This window comes from Carcharodon carcharias, chromosome 7 (genome assembly GCF_017639515.1).
Source record: "Carcharodon carcharias isolate sCarCar2 chromosome 7, sCarCar2.pri, whole genome shotgun sequence".
NCBI lineage: Eukaryota > Metazoa > Chordata > Chondrichthyes > Lamniformes > Lamnidae > Carcharodon > Carcharodon carcharias.
This window is the reverse complement of record NC_054473.1, coordinates 192,886,661-192,909,643: the sequence shown is the minus strand read 5'-3', so window position 1 is coordinate 192,909,643 and position 22,983 is coordinate 192,886,661. Positions and strand designations below refer to the sequence as shown.

The following is a 22,983-nucleotide window of genomic DNA, read 5'->3' as shown; positions in this document are numbered from 1 at the left end:
TTCAGAGATCTATGGGCACATACACCAAGGTCCCTTTGTTCCTCAGAACTTCCTAGTGCCATGCCGTTCATTGAATACTTCCTTGTCAAATTACTCCTTCCAAAGTGTATCACCTCACACGTTTCAGCGTTAAATTCCATCTGCCAATTATCTGCCCGTTTGACATCCCATTTATATCTTCCTGTAGCCCAAGACACTCAACCTCACTGTTAACCACCCGGCCAATCTTTGTGTCATCTGCAAACTTACTAATCCTACCCTCACATAGTCATCTATATCATTTATATAAATGACAAATAATAGGGAACCAAGCACAGATCCCTGTGGTATGCCACTGGACACTGGCTTCCAGTCACTAAAGCATCCTTCTGTCATCACCTCAGTCTCCTACAACTAAGCCGATTTTGAATCCACCTTATCAAATTACCCTGTATCCCATGTGCATTTGCCTTCTTCATAAGTCTCGCATGTGGGACCTTGTCAAAGGCTTTGCTGAAATCCATATAAACTACATCAACTGCACTACCCTCATCTACACACCTGGTCACCCCCTCAAAAAATTCAATCAAATTTGTTAGGCATGACCTCCCTCTGACAAAGCCATGCTGACTATCCCTGATCAAACTTTGCCTCTCCAAGTGGAGATAAATTCTCTCCTTCAGAATTTTCTCCAATAGTTTCCCTACCACTGACATGAGACGCACTGGCCTGTAGTTCCATGGCTTATCTCTGCAACCCTTCTTAAATAGCGGAACCACATTAGTTGTTCTCCAGTCCTCTAGCACCTCCCCTGTGGCCAGAGAGGAATTAAAAATTTGGGTCAGAGCCCCTGCAATCTCCACCCTTGCCTCCCTCAGCAATCTGCGACACAAATCATCCAGACCTGGATATTTGTCCACTTTTAAGCCTGCCAACACCTCCAAATTCTTTTCACTCCCTATATCAATTTGCTTAAGAACCTCGCAGTCTCTCTCCAAGGTCGATACCTTCATCCACATTCATTTGGGTGAATGACAAATCTCTGCATTATTACCTGAGCCACTTCCAAATTGGCATAGGACAAATCAGATTAGGGAGATGAATGTGCAGCTCAAAGACTGGTTTGGGAGAAGTGGGTTCCAGTTTGTGGGGCACTGGCACCAGTACTGGGGAAAGTGAGATCTGTACCATTGGGATGGTCTACACCTGAACCGTGCTGGGACCGGTGTTCTTGCGAGCCGCATAACTCGGGAAATAGAGAGGGTTTTAAACTAGATAGTGGGGGCAAGGGATCAAATTTGGTAAGATATGGTAAATCAAAGAGCCAGAGACAAGACAAAAGAAAAGGGTATTATTATGGGAAATGAAAAACAGACCGTGACAGGGAGGGATAGAGAGTACAAATCTAACAGTAAGTCAACAGAACAGACTAGAGGTTATAAAAAGGATACAGCTAAAAGCTCTGTATCTGAATGCACGTAGCATTCGAAACAAAACAGATGAACTGAGAGCGCACATAGAAATAAATAATTACAATTTGATAACCATTACGGAGACTTGGCTGCAAGAGGACATGGATTGGAACCTGAATATTGAAGGGTACAGGATATTTAGGAAGGACAGGAAGTGAGGAAAAGGTGGAGGGTTGGCTCTGTTGGTTAATGATGGTATTAGCACAGAGAGGGATGTCCTAAGTTCAGGAAACTAGGATGTGGAAACGGTTTGGGTAGAGATGAGAAATGATAAAGACAAGAAGTCACTTTTATGAGTTGTGTACAGGCCCCCTAACAATAACCACATAATAAGGTTAAGCAAAAAGGAAGAAATAGTGGGAGCTTGTCAGAAAGACACAGCAATAATCATGGGAGATTTTAATTTACATGTAGACTAGAAAAGTCAGATGGGCAAAGATAGCCTAGGTGAGGAGTACATTGAATGTTTTCAGGATAGTTTCTTAGAACAGCATGTTCTAGAGCCAAAAAGAGAGTAGTTTATACTAGACCTGGTATTGTGCAATGAGATAGGAGTAATTAATGATCTCATAGTGAAGGCTCCTCTAGGTAGCAGTGACCATAACATGATTGAATTTTACATTCAGTTTGAGGGAGAGAGGAGTAGATCTAAACTGAAATAAAGGTACTTTTGAGGACATGAAAGCTGAGCTGGCTAAAGTGAATTGGCAAACTAGGTGAAGGGATAGGTTAATGGAGGGGCAATGGCTAATATTTAAGGGGATATTTCAGAATGCACAGAATAGATACATTACAACAAGTAAGAAAAAGTCCAAGGGATGGACTCACCATCCGTGGTTAACTAGAAAGGTTAAAGGTAGTATCAAACTTAAAGAAAAAGCATAGAATTGTGCAGACAGGTGGCAGGTCAGAAGATTGGACAGAATATAAGGAACAGCAAAGGATGACTAAAAGATTAATAAGGAGGGAAAAATTAGAGTATGAGAGAGAGAGAGCTAGCCAGAAATATAAAAACAGATAGGAAGAGTTTTTATAAATATTTTTTAAAAAAAGAAATGAGTTAACAAAGTGAGCATTGGTCCGATTGAGCCTGGAGAATTGATAATGGAAAAGAAGGAGATGGCAGATGAATTGAACAGGTATTTTGCATCAGTTTTAACTATAGAGGATACAAGTAACATCCCAGAAGCAGCTACAAACTAGGAAATGGAAGTGGGGGAGGAACTCAGGAAAATTACAGTCATCAGAGAAGTGGTACTGAGCAAATTGTTGGAGCTGTGGGCTGACAAGAGCCTGGGTCCTGATGGACTTCATCCGAGGGTCTTAAAAGAAGCGTCTAGTTATATAGTTGATGCATTGATTTTAATTTTCCAAAACTCTCTAGATTTAGGGATGGTCCCATTAAATTGGAAGAGAGCAAATGTAACTCCATTATTCAAAAAGGGAGGGAGACAGAAAGTGGGAAACAACAGGCCAGTTAGCTTAACATCTGTTATAGGGAAAATGTTAGAAGCTATTATTAAAGAAGCTAGAGCAGGGCACTTGGATAAGCTCAAGGGCATCAGGCAGAGTCAACATGGTTCTGTGAAAGGGAAATAATGTTTAACCAACTTATTGGAGTTCTTTGAGGAAGTAACATGTGCTGTGGATAAAGAGGAACTGTACTTAGATTTCCAGAAGGCATTTGATAAAGTGCCACACCAAACGTTATTGCAGAAAATGAAAGCTCTTGGTTTAGGGGGTAACATATTGGCAGGGATAAAAGATTGGCTGGCTAACAGGGAGCAGAGAGTGGGCACAAATCAGTCTTTTTCAGGTTGGCAAGATGTGGCAAGTGGTGGGAACTCAACTGGTTACAATTTATATAAATTACTTTTTTTTAATTCATTCACGGGATGTGGGCTTCGCTGGCTCGACCAGCATTTATTACCCATCCTTAGTTGCCCTTGAGAAGGTGGTGGTGAGCTGCCTTCTTGAACTGCTGCAGTCCATGTGGTGTAGGTACAGCCACAGTGCTGTTGGGGAGGGAGTTCCAGGATTTTGACCCAGCGACAGTGAAGGAACGGCGATATATTTCCAAGTCAGGATGGTAAGTGACTTGGAGGGAACTTCCAGGTGGTGGTGTTCCCATCTATCAGCTGTCCTTGTCCTTCTGGCAGTGGTCATGGGTTTGGAAGGTACTGTCTAAGGAGCCTTGATGAATTCCTACAGTGCATCTTGTAGATGGTACAGACTGCTACTACTGTGTGTTGGTCGTGGAGGGAGTGAATGTTTGTGGATGTGATGCCAATCAAGCAGGCTGCTTTATCCTGGACAATGTCAACCTTCTTGAATGTTGTGGGAGCTGCACTCATCCAAGCAAGTGGGAAGTATTCCATCACACTCCTGGCTTGTTCCTTGTAGACGGTGGACAGGTTTTGGGGAGTCAGGAGGTGAGTTACATCTCGCAGGATTCCCAGCCTCTGACCTGCTCTTGTAGCCATAGTATTTATATGGCTGGTCCAGTTCGGTTTATTGTTGATAGTGGGCGATTCAGTGATGGCAATGCCATTGAACATCGGGGGCGATTTTTGGATTCTCTTTTGTTGGAGATGGTCATTGTCTTACACTTGTGTGGTACGAATGTTATTTGCCATTTGTCAGCCCAAGCCTGGTTATTGTCCAGGTATTGCTGCATTTGGACATGGACTGCTTCAGTATCTGAGGAGTTCAAAGGGTGCTGAACATTGTGCAATCATGAGCGAACATCCCCACTCCTGACCTTATGATGGAAGGAAAGTCATTGGTGAAGCAACTGAAGATGGTTGGGCCGAGGACAGTACCCTGAGGAACTTGGATGAAGGGATGGATAGGATGGGTGCCAAATTTGTTGATGACAAAAAGATAGGTAGGAAAGTAAATTGTGAAGAGTACACAGGGAGGTGTTGGCATGGTGATATTGCCATTGGTCTGGTAATCCCAAGACCTAGGGTAATGCTCTGGGGACCCAGGTTCTAATCCCACCACGGCAGATGGTGGAATTTGAATTCAGTAAAAACCTGGAATTAATGACCATGAATCCATTGTTGATTGCAAATAATGCTGAATATCCCCACTTTTTATTCCATGAGCTTTATCTTTGCTCATAAGTCTTTATCAAATGCTTTTTGGAAATCCATGTATACCACATCAGCAGCATTATCCTCATCAACCCTCTCTGTTACCTTGTCGAAAAATACAAGCAGGTTACCATTTGCCCTTAACAAATCCATGCAGGCTTTCCTTAATTAACCTGCCTTTGTCCACGTGACACATGAATGTCTGGAATTATCATTTTTAAAAGCTTCCCCACCATCATAGTTAAACTGACCCTGTAGTTGCTGGGCTTACTCTTTACAAACTTTTTTGAAAAGGGGTGTAATGTTTGCAATTCTTTGGCACCAATCTGAGTCCAAAGAAGACTGGAAAATGTTGGGCAATGCCTCCACAATTTCCACTGTCACTTCCCTCAGTTTCCTTGGATGCATCTCACATGGTCCTGGTGCCTTATCAACTTTAAGTGAGACAACCTATCCGATACCTCCTGCTTACCAATTTTAAACCCTTAAAGTATCTGAACTACCTCCTCTTTCCCCAAGTACCACACTGCATCTGTCGTTACCAAAGAAGAAGATGCTTAGTATTCATTTAATACCTCAGCTATGCCCTCTGTCTCAAGGTTTTAAATCCCCCTTTTGGTCCCTTTATTGGCCCCACTCCTCTTTTTCCCATTGTTTTACTATTTATATGCCTATAAAGGTTTTTGAATTCCCTTATATGTTAACTGCCAGCCTGTTTGTATACGCTGTCTTCACTTCTCAATTGTATTTTCAATTCCCCCCTAAACCTTCTGTCTTCAGCCTGGTCCTCGGTTGTACCCACCTGGCATCTGTCATACACACACGTTTTCTTCTTCATCTTAATCTTAATCTCATTTGTCATTCACGGAGCTCTGGATTTGTTAGCCCTACCATTTTCCATTCATGGGAATATACACCATGACTGTGCCTGAACTATCTCTTCTTTATAGGCAGGTAATTGTTCAGTTAAAGTTTTGCTTGCCAACCTTTGATTCCAATTTATCTGGGTCAAATCCATCCTTATCCCGTTGAAGCTGGCTTTTCCCCAGTTATTTATTCTTAATCTGGACTGTTCTTTGTTCTTTACCATAGCTGAACTAAACCATATGATACAATGATCACTGTCCCCTAAATGTTCCCCATGATCCACTTGGGCCCACCTAATTCCCAAGAATCAGGTCTAGCAGTGTCTTCTTTCCTTTTGGACTAGAAGTATACTGCTGCAGAAACTTTTCCTGAACACACTCCAGGAACTCTTGCCCCCCCTCTGCCCTTTACACTACTACAATCCCAATCTATGTTCAGATAATTAAAATTCTCCATTCTAACTGCTCCATAATTCTTGCACCTCTCTGTAATTTCCTTGCAAACATGTTCCTCTACATTTTTCCACTAACTGCTCTTTCTACCACGTTGTTGGTAACAATGTAGACCACAGCCACTGGCTTATCCACCTGCCCCCCTCAGGGTGCTCTGCAGCCATTCAGTGACATTCTTGATAGGATTGCAGGTTTTCCCATGACACAGAGTGCCACTGACTGTGTGCACGATTCTATTCAGGCTCTGCATGTAAATCTTAAGATGTACCCTCATATGGAAGGGTTACACGTCCTCCATGTTCAATTCTTGTGCGACTATAACTGACACACAATGCAGAGGCCATTGGTTACTTTCCTGGGGAGCAGACAGGAGTTGAGGCCACAAGCAGATCAGCCCTGATCTTATCGAATGGCAGAGCAGGCTCGAGGGGCCAGATGGTCTCCTGCCCCTAAAACTTGTGTTCTAGTTGACCCTGGCTTCAGGGAGGCAACATACCATTCTGGATTCACGCCTATAACCACAGAAACACCTGTCTGTTCCCCAACTATCCATATCTCCTATCACTATTGCTATTCCAGTCTTCTTTGGGCCCTCCTCTACAGCTGAGCCAGCCATGGTTCCATGCACTTGGCCCCAGCTGCACCCCGCAGAGCAGCAGCTCATGAGCTCATTGCCTGTTCCATATTTTCCTTCAATTATTTACGCCCCGAGTACCCCAGATTTTCCTCTTTTCTGAAGGAGGGCCTTTTGCCCAAAGGCTGTTTTCCATGTGTGAGCAGAAGTGAGCATCATTAAGGTGGTTATAGCTGGGCACTTAGAAGTGCTCAAAGCAATCAGGATGAGTCAGCACGGTTTTGTGAAAGAAAAATCATGTTTAACCAATTTATTGGAGCTTTTTAAAGGAGTAACATGTGCAGTGGATAAAGGGAAGCCTGTAGACGTCCTGTACTTGGATTTCCAGAAGTCATTTGATAAGATGCCACATCAAAGGTTATTACGGGAAGTAAGAGCGCATGGTATAGGGAGTAACATATTAGCATGGATAGAAGATTGGCTGGCTGGCAGAGAGTATGTATAAATAAGTCTTTTTTCTGATTGGATATAGGCGTCCCAGGCAAGGCCATCCTTCATTGCCATTGAGTAGATGGTGGTGAGCCACCTTCTTGAACTGATGTCGTCCACCTGGTGCAGGTACACCTACAACAGTGCTGCTGGGACAGGAATTTCAGGACTTTAATCCAGCGACAGTGAAGGAATGGTGATGTAGTTCCAAGTCAGGATGGTGAGTGGCTTGGAGGGGAACTTGGTGGTGTTCCCATATATCTGCCCTTGTCCTTCTAGGTGGTAGAGGTTACAGGTTCAGAAGGCGCTGTTGAAAAAGGCTGGATAAGTTGCTGCAGTGCATCTTTTATATGTATATGATATGTGGTCATAGCTCATGTTGGGGTCAAATAGAACAATGAAGTTGGAAACAGTCTGGTAGAGCCTCAGTTGACAGCCCCTGGGCACCATGGTATCTGTAGCACAAGTAGCATCTTGATATAGAGGATCAGCTATGAACATATTGAATGCTGAAGGACACTCGGAGGACCAAACAACCACCTCCTGCTTTTTTATGTTCTAGTCCTATGTTTGCAGTCAGGATTTTTAAAAATTCTACATGAGACAAAGGTTCAGATTATTGGTAGAACAACAAATATATGAAAAATTTCCTCTTACAGATTGAACGATTCTGCTGATCCAAAGGACCTTCTCAAAGATCCAGTGGTAGAAGTAATAGCGAAGAATCACAGGAAGAGCTCAGCTCAGGTGCGATGGATGTGGTATTTTTATTAAAAAGCTTATTCACAAATCCAGGTTAAGAAACAAGATGCAGTGTCTAATTGTCTATCAGTCCCAAACTAATCTCACTGCTGCACTCATCCCATTGCCCTGTATCAATCCCAGTGACCCGCTCTCTTCATAGCCTTGTATTTACTCTGTTTCAAATAGTTATCCCATTTTTCTAAGTAAAATTCCTGCCTAAATCAATCCCTTGGGAGTAAGGTATTCCATGCTACAACATCCCTTTCTGAAAATAAATTTCTCCTCAGCCATTCCTCACTGTGGTTTTGATGCTCTTTCAAGAATGAGAGAGACAATCTCTAACAGTGACTTCAACATCATTACTTATTTATTTTTGTATTCTCTGCCCCTCTTTGCAAAAACTAAATTGCCTTCGTCTTTCCATGACTTTATCCATCTGCACTCCCATCTTCAGGGCGTCTGTATTTGTTCCAGGGGTCTCACTCTTCATTATATTCTTCAGTGCATTCCCAATGGGTGTTCACTCTCATTCTTTTCTCTCCCAAAATCTATTACCTGGCACTTCTCCACATTAACTTGTACCTGTTCACCTGTTTTTATCTTCATTAAGTTTTTCAGTCATTGTAGCTGTTAGCCAAACTTGCTTTATTTTGCTCCATTTTTCTATACAGTGCTCCAGGAAGAGAGAGGCTGCATCCTGTATCTGAGCAGGATTCAAATCCAGTCCCAGGACTGATTCTCTCACACAGCTGCCCTCTGCATCCATCATACATCTCTCCCTTGGAACTAATTGTCCTTTGTCACACTTAGGTCTTGTTGCGTTTTCATGTCCAGAGAAACATAGCAACTATTCCAAAGAGTGTAACGCCTGCAAGGATCCAGGAGAATGCTGAGGTAAATTTCTTGTTGACTGCCCAGCTGGTCACCCAATCAGAGGATGGGAATAGTGAAAAATGCTTTAATCCACGAGTGATGACAGTAAAATGTTTAATCACCTTTTTGGGGTTTGATCTTTTCCGTGTACATGTGCTCAATTATGTTTTATGCGTAAGAATGGGAGTGGGGGTGCTCGGGAAGTGAGGTTACTGGGTAGGGAGGTTGTCTCCGGGGAATTAGGACCTTGGGGGAAGAAGGAGTTGGTCTGCTGGGGAAGGGAAGCCTGGACTAAGGGACTGATTGATGACACAGGTAGCAAAGAGGCAACGCTTTTCCGATTCTACACTCTTGTGATTCAGAAAATGTTTCCTTTTTCTGTACGCTTAGTACCTCAGCACAGAACATAGGAAATAGGAGGAGTAGGCCATTCGGCAACTCAAGCCTGCTCTACCATTCAATAAGATCATGGCTGATGTGATTGTGGCCTTGGCCAGAACCTTTTGTTTGGCATGCGAGCGTGCACCTGACATGCTTAAGGATAAAATGACCCGCGATGACATTGGGTGGGCATCCTGACATTATTGCACACTCGCGCGATATTTTGGTTGGTGGGCATGGCGGGAGTTGGCAGCACGCCCACCAACAATTAACTATCTATTAAGATCATTAATGTAATAATTAAATGTAATATTTCACTGCCCGTCCAAGCTTCCGAGCAGCCTTTGGATTTTTTATGAAACCTCATCCACGGGCAGGATGAGGTTTCCAACAGGAATTAGAAATAAAATGAAAATATTTAAGTCTCATTTATAACATGTCCCCGCTCTTGTGCCAAAGTCACATGAGGGGACATGTTTACCTTATTTTTTAAATCTTTATTTGTAATGTTATAAATAATCAGCTCCCTCAAGCAGCTCTGTGCCTTCAGGGAGCTTTCAGTGCATGCACCCACGCGCATGCACAAACTTGCGCGCTCGCCCTCCTCCCACCCCCACCCCGGCAGTGCTGCAGCGTGCGATTCATGCTGGCTCGCCGTTAATTGGCCAGCCAGCGTGCATTTGCGGTTGGGCTCGATCACGGGTGCCAGTCAGTTTCATGGCTGCTCCCGGGCCCATCTGCCCGATGCGATGCAAATCCTGCCCCTTAATTCTACTTTCCCGCCTATTCTCCATAATCCTTGGTCAAAAATCTATATAACTCAGCCCTGAATATTGTCAATGACCAGGCCTCCATGGCTCTCTGGGGAAGACTAGACTAAAGACCCTTTGATAGAAAAATTTCTCCTCATCTCTAGCTTAAATGGGAAACCACTTATTTTGGAATTGTGTCCCCTATTTGTAGGTTCCCCTAGGAAGGAAAGCATGCTCTCAGCTACCCTGTCAAGCCCCTTCGGAATCTTGTTTCAATAAGATTACATCTCATTCTTCTAAACTCCACAGAGCATAGGCCCAACCTACTCAATCTTTCCTTATAAGACAAACCCCACATCCCAACTCAGGAATGTGATGGAATACACTCCACTTGCCTGGATGAGTGCAGCTCCAACAACACTCAAGAAGCTTGACACCATCCAGGACAAAGCAGTCCGCTTGATTGGCACCACATCCACAAACATTCACTCCCTCCACCACTGACGCACAGTAGCAGCAGTGTGTACCATCTACAAGATGCACTGCAGAAACTCACCAAGGCTCATTGGACAGCACCTTCCAAACCCATGACCACTACCATCTGGAAGGACAAGGGCAGCAGATAGATGGGAACACCACCACTTGGAAGTTCCCCTCTAAGTCACTCACCATCCTGACTTGGAAATATATCACCATTCCTTCACTGCCACTAGGTCAAAATCCTGGAACTCTCTTCCTGACAGCACTGAGGGTGTACCTACAGCCCATGGACTGCAGCGGTTCAAGAAGGCAGCTCACCACTACCTTCTCAAGGACAACTAGGGATGGAGAATAAATGTTGGCCCAGCCAGAAATGCCCACATCCCGTAAATAAATTTTAAAAAAGGAATCTGTCCAGTGAACCTTCTCTGAACAGCTTACAATGCAAGTATATCCCTCCTTAAACAAAGTAACCAAAACTGTACACAGTACTCCAGATGCAGTCTCACCAATGCCCAGTAAAGTTGTAGCAAGACTTCTCTACTTTTGTACTCCATCCACTTGGCAACAAAGGCCAACATTCCGCTTGCCTTCCTAATTAATTACTTAAATGTTTCATCCCAGGCAACATCCTGGTGAATCTCCTCTGCACCCCCTCCAGTGCAATCACATCCTTCCTATAATGTGGCGACCAGAACTGCACACAGTACTCCAGCTGCGGCCTCACCAAGATTCTATACAACTCCAACATGACCTCCCTACTTTTGTAATCTATGCCTCGACTGATAAAGGCAAGTGTCCCATATGCCTTTTTCACCACCCCACTAACATGCCTCTCTGCCTTCAGAGATCCATGGACACACACGCCAAGGTCCCTTTGTTCCTCAGAACTTCCTAGTGTCATGCCACTCATTGAGTCAAATTACACCTTCCAAAGTGTATCACCTCACACGTTTCAGGGTTAAATTCCATCTGCCACTTATCTGCCCATTTGACCATCCCGCCTATATCTTCCTGTAGTCCAAGACACTCAACCTCATTGTTAACCACCCGGCCAATCTTTGTATCATCCACAAACTTACTAATCCTACCCCCCACATAGTCATCTATGTTGTTTATATAAATGACAAATAATAGGGGACCAAGCACAGATCCCTGTGGTATGCCACTGGACACTGGCTTCTAGTCACTAAAGCATCCTTCTGTCATCACCCTCTGCCTCCTACAACTAAGCCAATTTTGAATCCACCTTATCAAATTACCCTGTATCCCATGTGCATTTGCCTTCTTTATAAGCCTCCCATGTGGGACCTTGTCAAAGGCTTTGCTGAAATCCATATAAACTACATCAACTGCACTACCCTCATCTACACACCTGGTCACCTCAAAAAATTCAATCAAATTTGTTAGGCACGACCTTCCTCTGACAAAGCCATGCTGACTATCCCTGATCAAACCTTGCCTCTCCAAGTGGAGATCGATTCTCTCCTTCAGAATTTTCTCCAATAGTTTCCCTACCACTGACGTGAGACTCACTGGCCTGTAGTTCCCTGGCTTATCTCTACAGCCCTTCTTAAATAGCGGAACCACATTATCTGTTCTCCAGTCCTCTGGCACCTCCCCCGTAGCCAGGGAGGAATTAAAAATTTGGGTCAGAGCCCCTGCGCTCTCCTCCCTTGCCTCCCTCAGCAGTCTGGGATACACATCATCCGGACCTGGAGATTTGTCCACTTTTAAGCCTGCCAATACCTTTTCACTCCCTATATCAATTTGCTTAAGAACCTCACAGTCTCTCTCCCCGAGTTCGATACCTTCATTCTCATTCTCTTGAGTGAAGACGGATGTGAATTATTCATTCAAAACTCAAGCGATGTCCTCTGGCCCCACCAATAGATTACCCCCATGGTCCCTTATGGGCCCTACTCTTTCCCTAGTTATCCTCTTCCCATTGATATACTTATAGAATATCTTGGGATTTTCCTACTTTTACCAGCCAGACTTAGAATGAATTGCACTAGCTGCCATGGTAGGATTTGAACCTGTACCCCCAGAGTATTAACGTAAATTCTAGATTATTAATCTAGTGTCATTACCACTACACCACCACAACTGCCTTAATAGACTTGGGTTGTTTTAGTTGGAGCAGAGAAGACTGAGGGGCGACCTGATCGAGGTGTACAAGATTATGAGGGGCATGGATAGGGAGCAGCTGCTCCCCTTAGTTGAAGGGTCAGTTACAAGGGGGCATAAGTTCAAGGTGAGGGGCAGGAGGTTTAGGGGGGATGTGAGGAAAAACCTTTTTACCCAGAGGGTGGTGACGGTCTGGAATGCACTGCCTGGGAGGGTGGTGGAGGCAGATTGCCTCACATCCTTTAAAAAGTACCTGGATGAGCACTTGGCACGTCATAACATTCAAGGCTATGGGCCAAGTGCTGGTAAATGGGATTAGGTAGGTAGGTCAGGTGTTTCTCATGTGTTGGTGCAGACTCGATGGGCTGAAGGGCCTCTTCTGCACTGTGTGATTCTGTGATTATTTGCTGTACCTGCATGCCGATGTTTGTGATTCATGTAGAAAGACACCAGGTCCCTCTGTACTGTGGCATTCTGCAGTCTCTCTCCAGTTAAATAATAGTCTGCTTTTCTATTCTTCCTGCCAAATTGGGCAACATTACATTTTCCCACATTATACTTCATCTGCCAGATTTTGCCCACTCACTTAACCTATCTATTATCCTTTGCAGACTCTTTGTGTACTTGCTTTCCTAACTATCTTTGTATCATCAGCACATTTGGCCACCACACAGTCAGTCCTTTCATCCAAGTCATTAATATAGATCGTTAATAGCTGAGGCTCCAGCACTGACCCCTGTGGCAGTCTACTAGTTACAGTTTGCTATCCTGAAAATGATTCATTTCTCCCGACTCTCTGTTTCCTGTTGGTTAGCCAATCCTCTATCCATGCTAATATATCACCCCCACACCACGAGCTCTTAGCTTGTGTGACCTTTTATGTGGCATCTTATCGAATACTTTTCAGAAATCCAAATTCACTACATCTACTGGTTCCCTTTATCCAATCTGCTTGTTAAATCCTCAAAGAGAGATTGGATAGGTTGGGGTTATTTACCTTAGATAAAGAAGGCTGAGAGGTGACTTGATTGAGGCGTACAAAATTATGAGGGGAATAGATAGAGTGGACAGGATAAGATTGTTTCCCTTGGTGGAGAATTCTAGAACCAAGGGACGTTGATTCAAGATAAGTGGCAGAAGGTGTAGGGGGGACATGAGGAAGAACTTCTTTACACAGAGGGCAGTGGGTGTCTGGAATTTGTTGCCCAAGTTGGTGGTAGAGGCAGAAACTCTAAACTCTTTTAAAAAGTACCTGGATCTGCACCTTAAGTGCTGTAAGCTGCAGGGCTATGGGCCAGGTGCAGGAAAGTGGGATTAGAAAGGGCACCTGGGTGTCCTCAGACTGGCATGGACAAGATGGGCCAAATGGCCTCCTTCTCTGTTGTAACTTTTCTATGGTTCTAACTCCAATAAATTTGTCAGACACAATTTCCCTTTCACAAAGTTGTAGTCTTGCATCAACACACAGAGTGTAGCACACCTAAAGGTGTGATATTAATCACGAGAGATATCATATCTCCAGGGCAAAAGGGACCATGTTGCACGTAAATTGCACCAAATTAGCCAACTCATGCCCAGAGATTCTATCTTTAAAAGAAGGCCAACTGTCACCTCAGTGACTGGGGAATGAGCAGCTTTGGCCATTGACAAGAAAGAACCATGTTCGATTTTAGCAAACTCCAGTCAGCTTCAGCATCCCAGGTAATAGTGGGCTGGATGAGACAGGTCAAACTCTGACATCTTCCGTCACCAACCCCCAGCCTGTCTTTCGGATGAGACATTAAACCGTGGCCCTGGATGCTCTCAGGTGGATATAAAACGTCCATCCCTAATTCCTTTGAGAAGGTGGTGGTGAGCTGCCATCTTGAACTGCTGCAGTCCATATGGTGTAGGTACACCCACAGTGCTGTTAGGGAGGGAGTTCCAGGATTTTGACCTAGTGACAGTGAAGGGACAGCTATATATTTCCAAGTCAGGTTAGTATGTGGCTTGGAGGGGAACTTGCAGGTGGAGGTGTTCCCTTGTATAAGATGGCCTTGTCTCCTGAGCTCTAGAATTGAAGTGAGTGTGACTGCCCTTGACATCAAGGCAGAATTTGACCAAGAATAGCATCAAGGAGCCCTAGCAAAAATAGAGTCAATGGGAATCAGGGGGTAAACTCTCCACTGGTTGGAGTCATACCTAGCACAAAGGAAGATGGTTGTGGTTGTTGAAGGTCAATCATCTTAGTTCCAGGACATTACTGCAGGAGTTCCTCAGGATAGTGTCCTAGGCACAACCATCTTCAGCTGCTTCATCAATGACCTTCCTTCCATCATAAGGTCAGGAGTGGGGATGTTCGCTGATGATTACACAATGTTTAGCACCATTCGCAGCTCCTCAGATACTGAAGCAGTCAATGTCCAAATGCAGCAAGACCTGAACAATATCCAGACTTGGGCTGACAAGTGATATGTAACATTCTTGTTGAAGATGGTCATTGCCTGGCACTCGTGTTGCACAAGAGGATCTAACCATCACCCCTTGACATTCAATGGCATTATCATCTCTGAATCCCTCCCCAACTATCAACATCCTGGGGGTTTCCATTGGCCAGAAACTGAACTGGAGTGGCCATATAAATACTGTGGCTACAAGAGCCACTGAGAGGCTAGGAATCGTGCGACGAGTCACTCACCTCCTGACTCCTCAAAGCCTGCCCACCATCTACAAGGCACAAGTCAGGAGTGTGATGGAATACTCCCCACTTGCCTGGATGAGTGCAGCTCCCACAGCACTCAAGAAGCTTGACACCATCCAGGACAAAGCAGCCCACTTGATTGGCACTCCCTCCACCACCGATGCATAGTGGCAGCAGTGTATACCATCTACAAGATGAACTGCAGGGATTGCAGTGGTTCAAGGTAGCTCACCACCACCTTCTCAAGGCTAATTAGGGATGGACAATGAACGCTGGCCTGGCCAGCAGCTCCCATGTCCCATAGATGAATTTTAAAAACTCACCAAGCATACTTAGCACCCTCCAAACCTACGACCGCTACCATCTAGAAGGACAAGGGCAACAGATACATGGGAACACCACCACTTGGAAGTTCCCTTCCAAGCCACTCACCATCCTGACTGGAAATATATTGCCATTCCTTCACTATTGCTGGGTCAAAATCCTGGAACACCTTCCCTAACAGCATTGTGAGTGTACCTATACCACATGGACTGCAGCCGTTCAAGAAGGCAGCTCACCACTACCTTCTCGAGCAATTAGGGATGGGCAATAAATGCTGGCCCAGCCAACGACTCCCACATCCCATGAATTAGTAAAAAGGTGGTAGAGGTCACAGGTTTGAAGGGTGCTGCAGAAGGAGCCTTGGCGAATTGCTGTATTGCATCTTTTAGATGGTAGACAGTGATGGTGGTGGAGAGAGTGAATATTTGTATTGGATGGTGTTATGTTTCTTGAGTGGAATGGAGCTGCACTCAACCAGGCAAGTGGAGACCATAGAAACCATAGAAAAGTTACAGCACAGAAGGAGGCCATGCAGACCATCTTGTCTATGCCAGACCAAGGACACCCAGGTGCCCTTTCTAATCCCACCTTACTGCACCTGGTCCATAGCCCTGCAGCTTACATCGCTTAAGTTGAAGATCCAGGTACTTTTTAAAAGAGTTTAGAGTTTCTACCTCTACCACCAGCTTGGACAGTGAATTCCAGACACCCTATGCATGACACTCCTGACTTGTGCCTTGCAGATGAGCAGTCTTTGGGAAGGCAAGAGGTGAGTTAATCTGTGCAGAATTCCCAGTCTCTGACCTGTTCTTATAGCCACAGTATTTATATGGCTAGTCCAGTTCAGCTTCTGGTCAATGGTAACCTCCAGGATGTAGATAGTGGGGGATTCAGTGATGGTAATGCCATTGGATGTCATGGGGAGATGGTTAGATTCTCTCTTGTTGGAGATGGTCATTGCCTGGCACTTGTGTGGCCTGAATGTTGTTCAGATCTTGCTGCATTTGGACATGGACTGCTTCAGTATCTGAGTTGTGAATGGTGCTGAGCATTGTGCAATCATTAGTAGACGTTCCTAGATCTGACCTTATGATGCAGGGCAGGCCATTGATGAAGCAGCTGAAGATTGTTGGGCCGAGGACACTATCTTGAGGAACTCGTGCAGTGATGTACAGGGGATGAGATGTTTGGTGTCCAACAACCACAACCATCTTCCTTTGTGCTGGGTATGGCTCCAACCAATGGAGAATTTTTCCCAATTCCATTGATTCCAGTTTTGCTAGGGCTCCTTGATGCTGCACTCGGTCAAATGCTGCCTTCATGCCAAGGGCAGTCACTCTCACCTCACCTCTTGAATTCAGTTCTTCTGTCTGTGTTTGGACCAAGGCTGTAAGACCAGGAGCAAACTGACCCTGGCAAAATTGGCTATAAAGGCTTTCGGATGTCCTGTGGTTGTGAAAGGTGCTATATAAATTCATTCATTCTTTGGGGTCTTGGTATAAAGCCCTGCCTTCAGGAGAGGGTGAAAGTCATTGGCCGCAGCTGTCAGCCAACGAAGAGGCAGGGTATCTGCTAGGGTTAATGGTTCTCCTGGCTCAGGATCTGTGAAATTCCATCTTGACATTGACTTGTCTTTGATGCAGATTTTTGACTTTGAGCTGATGGACGAGGACCTTCAGTCACTGCTCACAATAAACAAGAACTGGAGAGTTTGTCAGTTAACTATGTAAGTTGGTTGAATATGGTTTTACCTTCTTCGCGAGTGGGGTAGATTGGCGACTGAGAGTGGGATTAGACTGGATGGGATTTTAAAGGGTAAGGAGAGTAAGCAGGAGACTGAGACTTGACTAAGTGGACATTAAATGATATGGGGAATGAGGGAGAAAGTGGGATTAGATTGGGTGAGATATTAAAGGTTTTGCGGAGTAACCAGGAGAATGGAATTCAATTGGGTGAGAAAAGGAAGGGTACAGAAGTGAGTAAGATAGTGGACTTAGACCAGGTAGGATATTAAAGGGCATGAAGAATGAGCATGAGCGTGGGAAGAGACTGGATGCCTCTGGGTTTGGATGGATTTCTGCTGACACAAAGTTAAAGATTTACTTTCCTATTCTTAAAATAAAAATAAATTCTGGCAAATGAGGAGACTTAATCTGATGTTTTATTTGCTTTCTCCAGGTTACAGGATCATCAGTTTTACCCATTTAATGATTCCTGATCGGCCCAACTGGAAGCACCCTATGCAGACCCAAGCTCCCACAGATACTGTCTTTTTCATAAAGTCATAGTAAGTTATGGCACAGAAGGACACCATTTGGCCCAAGTCCAGACTAGCTGTCTGTGGAGCAATCCAGCCAGTCCCACTCGCTCGCTCGATCCCTGTAGCCCTGCAGGTTTATTTCTTTCGAGTGCCCATCCAGTTTTCTTTTGAAATCATTGTTTTGGCTTCCACCGCTCTCTTGGGCAGAGTTCCAGGTCATTTACCACTCAGTGTGTAAAAACGTTCTTTCTTACATTATCCTGTATCTCTTGCCTAAAATCTTTAAATCTATGTCCTCTTAAGTCCTAGTACTATCAGTTAATTGTCTACCTTATCCAAACCTGTCATAATCTTGTACTCTTCTATCAAATCTCTCTGAAACTCCTTTGTTCCAAGGAGAACAACCCCAGCTTTGCCAACCTAACCTGGTAACTAAAATTCCCCTTCCTTGAAACCATTCTTGTAAATCTCTTCTGCACCCTCTCAAGGACCCTCAAATCCTTCCTAAAGTATGGTCATTAGAACTGGATGCAACACTCTAGTTGGGGCCTAAGCAGTGCTTTATAACGGTTCAGCACAATTTCCCTTCTTCTGTAGTCAATACCTCGAGTTATGAAGCCCAAGATGCCATATTCTTCGCAGCCACACTCTCAATGTGTCCTGCCACCTTCAAAGATCTATGCACACGCACCCCCAGATCCGTCTGTCCCCGCACACGCTTTAGACTGTGCCGTTAAGAAGAAGTGGGAGAGATACTAAATGAATACTTCTCATCAGTATTCACCAAAGAGGACGTAGCGGTTGATTTGTCTAGGGAAGAGTGTGTAGATAGCCTGGATCATGCTGAGATCAAAAAAGAGGTGTTAGGGGTCTTGAAGAATATTAAGGTGGATAAGTCCCCAGGGCCAGATGGGATCTACCCCAGAGTACTGAGGGAGGCAAGAGAGGAGATTGCTGGGGCCTTGACAGAATCTTTGTATTCTCACTGGCTACGGGTGAGGTCCCAGAGGACTGGAGAATGGCCAATGTTGTTCCATTGTTTAAGAAGGGTAGCAGGGATAATCCAGGAAATTACAGGCCGGTGAGCCTTATGTCAGTGGGAGGGAAATTATTGGAGAAGATTCTTTGTGACAGGATTTACTACCATTTGGAAGCAAATGGGCATATTAGTGAGAGGCAGCATGGTTTTGTGAAGGGGAGGTCCTGTCTTACTAACTTGATCAAGTTTTTCGAGGAAGTGACAAAGATGATCGACGATGGAAGGGCAGTGGATGTTATATACGTGGATTTCAGTAAGGCCTTTGACAAGGTCCCTCATGGCAGACTGGTACAAAAGGTAAAGTCGCACAGGATCAGAGGTGATCTGGCAAGATGGATACAGAATTGGCTTGGTCATAGAAGACAGAGGGTAGCAGTGGAAGGGTGCTTTTCTGAATGGAGACCTGTGACTAGTGGAGTTCCGCAGGGATCAGTGCTGAGACCTTTGCTGTTTGTGGTATGCATAAATGATTTGGAGGAAAATATAACTGGGCTAATTAGTTAGTTTGCAGACGACACTAAGGTTGGAGGAGTTGCAGAAAGTGAAGAGGATTATCAAAGGATACAACGGGATATAGATCGGTTGGAGACTTGGGCGGAGAAATGGCAGATGGAGTTTAATCCGGACAAATGCGAGGTAATGCATTTTGGAAGGTCTAATACAGGCAGGAATTATACAGTAAATGGCAGAAACCTTAAGTGCATCGACAGGCAGAGGGATCTAGGTGTACAGGTCCACAGGTAGTCAGGAAGGCATATGGCATGCTTGCCTTCATCGGCAGGGGTATTGAGTATAAAAGCTGGGAAGTCATGCTGCAGCTGTATAGAACCTTGGTTAGGCCACACTTGGAATATTGTATGCAATTCTGGTCACCACATTACCAGAAGGATATGGAGGTGTTGGAGAGGGTGCAGAGGAGGTTTACCAGGATGCTGCCTGGTCTGGAGGTTATTAGTTATGAGGAGAGGTTGGAGAAACTCAGATTGTTCTCACTAGAGTGACGAAGATTGAGGGGCAACTTGATAGAAGTTTACAAAATTATGAGTGGCATGGACAGAGTAGATAGTCAGAAGCTTTTTCCCAGGGTGGAAGAGTCAATTACTAGGGGACATAGATTTAAGGTGAGAGGAGAAAACTACAGAGGAGATGTGCAGGGCAAGTTTTTTATGCAGAGGGTAGTGAGTGTCTGGAATTCACTGCCAGAGGAGGTGGTGGAAGCAGGTTTGATAGTGGTGTTTAAGAGGCAGCTTGACAAATACATGAATGGGATGGGAATAGAGGGATACGGACCCCGGAAGTGCAAAATGTTTTAGTTGACGGGCAATATGATCGGCTCAGGCTTGGAGGGCCGAAGGGCCTGTTCCTGTGCTGTACTTTTCTTTGTTCTTAAATCTATATTGCCTCTCCCTATACGTTGCCAAAATGCATCAATTCACATTTCTTTATATTAAATTCCATTTGCCACTTGACTGCCCATTCTGTTAGCCTATCTATGTCAAGTTTCACATAATTCATATCATCCTCACTGTTTGCCACTTCTCCAACTTTGGTATCATTGGGAAATTTTGAAATTCTACTCTATCACAAGATCCAAGTAATTTATATATATCAAAAAAAGCAATGATCCTAGCACTGACCCTTGGGGAAGGATGTAGAAGAACAAATCTGCAGAGAAATTACAGAGTTGCAGGTATAATAGAGTAGTTATATTGGGGGACTTTAATTACCTGAATGTAGACAGGGCCGGTGGCTGTGTAAAGGGTGGAGAGAGGCAAAAGTTCCTAGATCGTGTTCAGGAGAATTTTCTACAGCAGGATGTGTCCAATCCAACAAGAGAAGATGCACTGTTGGACCTGATTCTTGGAAATGAGGTGGGCCAAGTAGATCAAGTGTCAGTGGAAGAACATTTAGGAGACAGTGATCGTTGTATTGTACGTTTTAGGATGATAGAAAAGGACGATAGGAAATCCAGAGTAAGAACAATTAACTGGACAAGAGCAGACTTCATGAGGCAGGAACAGAGCTGGGCCGGATAGACCGGAATGAAAGATTGGCAGGAGAAACTGTAGCTGAACAATGGGCCACCTTAAAAACAGAATCGGTTCGGTCACAGTCGAGGTATATTCCATCAAATGGGAAAGGTAAAGCAAACAAATCCAGAGCTCCCTGGATGAAAAAGGAGATTGAAATTAAAATGAAGAAAAAGTGCACTTATGACAGGTGTCAAGGAGAAAATACAATTGAGAACCAAGAGGAATACAGAAGGTTCAGAGGGGAGGTGAAAAAGCATATCAGAGAAACGAAGAGGGATTATGAGAAAAGACCGGCAGCCACATAAAGGGGAATCCCAAAGTCTTCTGTCGGCATATAAATAGTAAAAGAGTGGTAAAAGGAGGAATAGGGCTGATTAGCGACCTAAAAGGGAATTTACGCATGGACAAAAGGGCCAAGGCATTAAATGAATACTTTGCCTCCATCTTTACCAATGAGGTAGACGCTACCTAGGCCATGGTGACAGACGAGGAAACTCTGTCACTAGATGGGTTCAAAGTTGATAAGGAGTGTTGAATAGACTGTTGGCACTTAAAGTTGATAAGGCACCGAGACTGGATGAGATGCATCCAAGGATATTGAAGGAAGTGAGAGTAGAAATTGCAGAAACACTGGCCATAATCTTTCAGTCTTCCCTAGACTCAGGGGAGACATCAGAGGACTGGAGAATTGCAAACATTTACGCCCTTGTTCAAAAAAGGTTGTAAGGATAAGTCCAGCAATTACAGACCAGTCAGTTTAACTTCAGTGGTGGGCAAGATTCTAGAAACAATTATTTGGGATAGAATTAGTAGTCACATGGAAAAATGGGTTGATAAGGAAGAGCCAGCATAGATTTCTAAAGGGGAAATCGTGTTTATCTAACTTGCTGGAGTTTTTTGAAGAGATAATAGAAAAGGTCGATGAGGGTAATGCTCTTGATGTGGTGTACATGGACTTTGAAAAGGCATTTGACACAGTGCCACACAACCAACTTGTGAGAAAAGGTATTGCTTGTGGAATAAAAGGGACAGTAGCAACGTGGATACAAAACTGGCTGAAAAATAGGAAGCAGAAAGCAATGGTCATTTCCTCGGGCTGGAGGAAGCTTTGTAGTGGAGTTCCCCAGGGGTTGGCATTGGGACCCTTGCTTTTCCTGATACATATTAATGATCTAGATCTTGGTGTGCAGGGGACAATTTCAAAGTTTGCGGATGATACGAAGCTTGGGAGTGTTGTGACCTGCGAGGAGGATGGCATGGAACTTCAAGAGGATATAGACAAGTGGGCAGATAGGTGGCAGATGAAGTTCAATAAGGAGAAGTGTGAGTTGATGCATTTTGGTAGGAAGAACATGGACAGACAATGTAAGATAAGGGGTGAAATTTTGAAGGGGATGCAGGAGCATAAAGACTTGGGTGTATGTGTGCATAGATCATTGAAGGTGGCAGGACAGGTGGAGAGAGCAGTTAATAAAGCATATAGTATCCTGGGCTTTATAAATAGGGGCATAGAGTACAAGAGCAGGGAGGTTATCCTGAATTTATATAAGACACTTGTTAGACCTCAGCTGCAGTATTGTGTACAGTTCTGGGCGCCATATTATAGGAAGGATGTGAACACATTGGAGAGAGTACAGACGAGGTTTACAAGAATGGTTCCAGGGATGAGAAACTTCAGCTATGAGGAAAGATTGAAGAGGTTGGGACTGTTCTTCTTGGAGAGAAGGCGGCTAAAAGGAGATTTGATAGAGATGTTAAAAATCATGAGGGGACTGGACAAAATAGATAGGGAGAAGCTGTTCCCGCTTGTAAAAGGATCAAGGACGAGAGGGCACAGATTTTAGTGATTTGCAAAAGAAGCAAATGTGATGTGAGTAAAAACTTTTTCACACGAGTGGTTTGGGTCTGGAATGCACTGCCTGGAATTGGGGTGGAGGCATTCAAGAGATTATTAGATGATTAATTAAATAATGTGCAAAGGTACGGGGAAAAGGCAGGAGAGTAGCACTAGGTCATAATGGTCATTTGGAGAGCCATTGCAGACATGATGGGCCGAATGGCCTTCTGTGCAGTTAAATTTCTTTGATTGTCTACTGTCCCCCAGGCAGAAAAACAAGCATTTACCACAACTGTTTTCTGTCCTTAAGCTAATTTTTTATCCAATTGGACATTGACCCTCCTACTCCATCAACGTCAATACTGTTAACCAGCCTTTTATGTGGTACTTTGTCAACACTTTCTTAAACTTCATACAGATGACATCAACCACATTTCCTTCATCAAACTTATTACTTCATCAAAAAATTCAATTAGCCAAGCATGATCTGCCTTTTACAAATCCATGCTAGGAATTCTT

General features: G+C 44.2%; 1 protein-coding gene across 8 annotated transcripts in view; it reads left to right on the top strand.

Moving 5' to 3' along the window:
• The window catches only part of zgc:56622 (uncharacterized protein LOC326033 homolog), a 92,179-nt gene that overhangs the window by 66,676 nt on the left and 2,520 nt on the right, over nt 1-22,983 (top strand). For 3 of the 8 annotated variants that reach the window (XM_041191481.1, XM_041191477.1, XM_041191476.1), the window contains 4 exons: nt 7,591-7,678; nt 8,486-8,569; nt 16,939-17,021; nt 17,474-18,398. In XM_041191481.1, the coding sequence (XP_041047415.1) occupies nt 7,591-7,678; nt 8,486-8,569; nt 16,939-17,021; nt 17,474-17,513 (295 nt within the window). In that variant the 3' untranslated portion in view covers nt 17,514-18,398. Of the gene's footprint in view, nt 1-7,590; nt 7,679-8,485; nt 8,570-16,938; nt 17,022-17,473; nt 18,399-22,983 lie in introns of those variants that run through there. The other 5 variants (XM_041191480.1, XM_041191478.1, XR_005943523.1 and 2 more) reach the window with 4 other exon arrangements.